Genomic DNA, 1,288 nt, shown 5'->3' with positions numbered 1-1,288 from the left:
CTCTTTCAAGTGGTTTGTCAGAAATTTGTGTCACACTGATGAGGAAAGCTAACACTAAAAACGGGTACCCAAGAATTGAGATCATTTCTGTGACTAAATCTCAAGGCATGATTTGTAAGCCTTTGGAGCAGATGTCTAGAAGAATGTGGAAATCTTCGGAGATGCAGGCTAGGGAAGCCCAATGATGCTGGGAACACAGCTTCATGGGTGATTCTAGTGGGAGCCAGAAGAGAAGAATGCTGTTAAAAATGTAGATGGGAATCTGCAGCGGCCTCTGAGCAGATCCGGCTCTCCTTTGTTCCCGCACTTCGCTCGGCTCCTTCTGGCAACCATGTCTGACAAACCCGAAAAGGCTGAGATGGAGAAATTCAATAAGTCGAAATTGAAGAAGACAGGAACGCAAGAGAAAAATCCTCTGCCTTCAAAAGAAACAATCGAACAGGAGAAGCAAGCTGGCAAATTGTAATGAGGCAAGCGCCACCAATACGCGCTGTACATTCCACAAGCATTGCCTTCTTATTCTACTTCTTTAGCTGTTTAACTTTGTAAGATGCAAAGAGGTTGGATCAAGTTTAAATGACCGTGCTGCCCCTTTCACATCAAAGAATCGGAACTACTGACCAGGAAGGCCTCCCCTGCCTCTCCCACCCATCTGTCAGTCTGGCTGGCAGGGAGGGAAAAGACTTACTTGTATGTTGGTGAAGGAAAAAGCTGGGTGGAAGGTGGTGAAATACAGAATAAAATTCAAGGTGGTCCAAGGTGTCCTACAGGATATAAAATGCAGTTTAATCAGAGTGCTATTTTTTTTTGTTCAAATGATTTTAATTATTGGAATGCACAATTTTTTAATATGCAAATAAAGTTTTAAAACCTGAAAAAAATGTAGATGGGAGCTAGACAGATGGTCCAGTAGTTAGGAGCACTTACAGAAAACTCACATGGCATCTCACGACTGTCTGTAACTCCAGTTCCAAGGGATCTGATGTGCTCTTTCTGGCCTCCACAGGCACAGGCACATATGTAGTGCACATACATATATACAGGCAAAGTATTTATACATACAAAACAAAATAAAATAAAATGTTAAGAAAGGAATTTATATTTCCCTGTGGCTTGAGATCTTGAGACAGAATTAAAAAATAATGGACTATTGGGCAGAGAAAAGTTCATGACAGCTTATCATGAAGCTATTGTTTCGTTTTGTTTGTTTTTCTTTTTTGTTGTGGTTGTTTTTGTTTTTCAGGCACCCAAAATGTAACTTTCTGAACCATGAAAGCATCTACCTAGA

At 40.8% G+C, this 1,288-nt stretch overlaps 1 protein-coding gene across 1 annotated transcript; it reads left to right on the top strand.

Annotated features, from left to right (window-relative positions):
* The first annotated feature begins 311 nt into the window (after window positions 1-311).
* LOC114702040 (thymosin beta-4-like) lies at window positions 312-683 on the top strand. The gene has a single exon (XM_037209321.1). The coding sequence runs from the start codon at window positions 332-334 to the stop codon at window positions 464-466; it is 135 nt and encodes a 44-aa protein (XP_037065216.1). The 5' UTR covers window positions 312-331; the 3' UTR covers window positions 467-683.
* Window positions 684-1,288: the final 605 nt, after the last annotated feature.

Source organism: Peromyscus leucopus, chromosome 10, assembly GCF_004664715.2.
Source record: "Peromyscus leucopus breed LL Stock chromosome 10, UCI_PerLeu_2.1, whole genome shotgun sequence".
Lineage (NCBI taxonomy): Eukaryota > Metazoa > Chordata > Mammalia > Rodentia > Cricetidae > Peromyscus > Peromyscus leucopus.
This window is presented reverse-complemented; position numbering and strand designations above follow the sequence as displayed.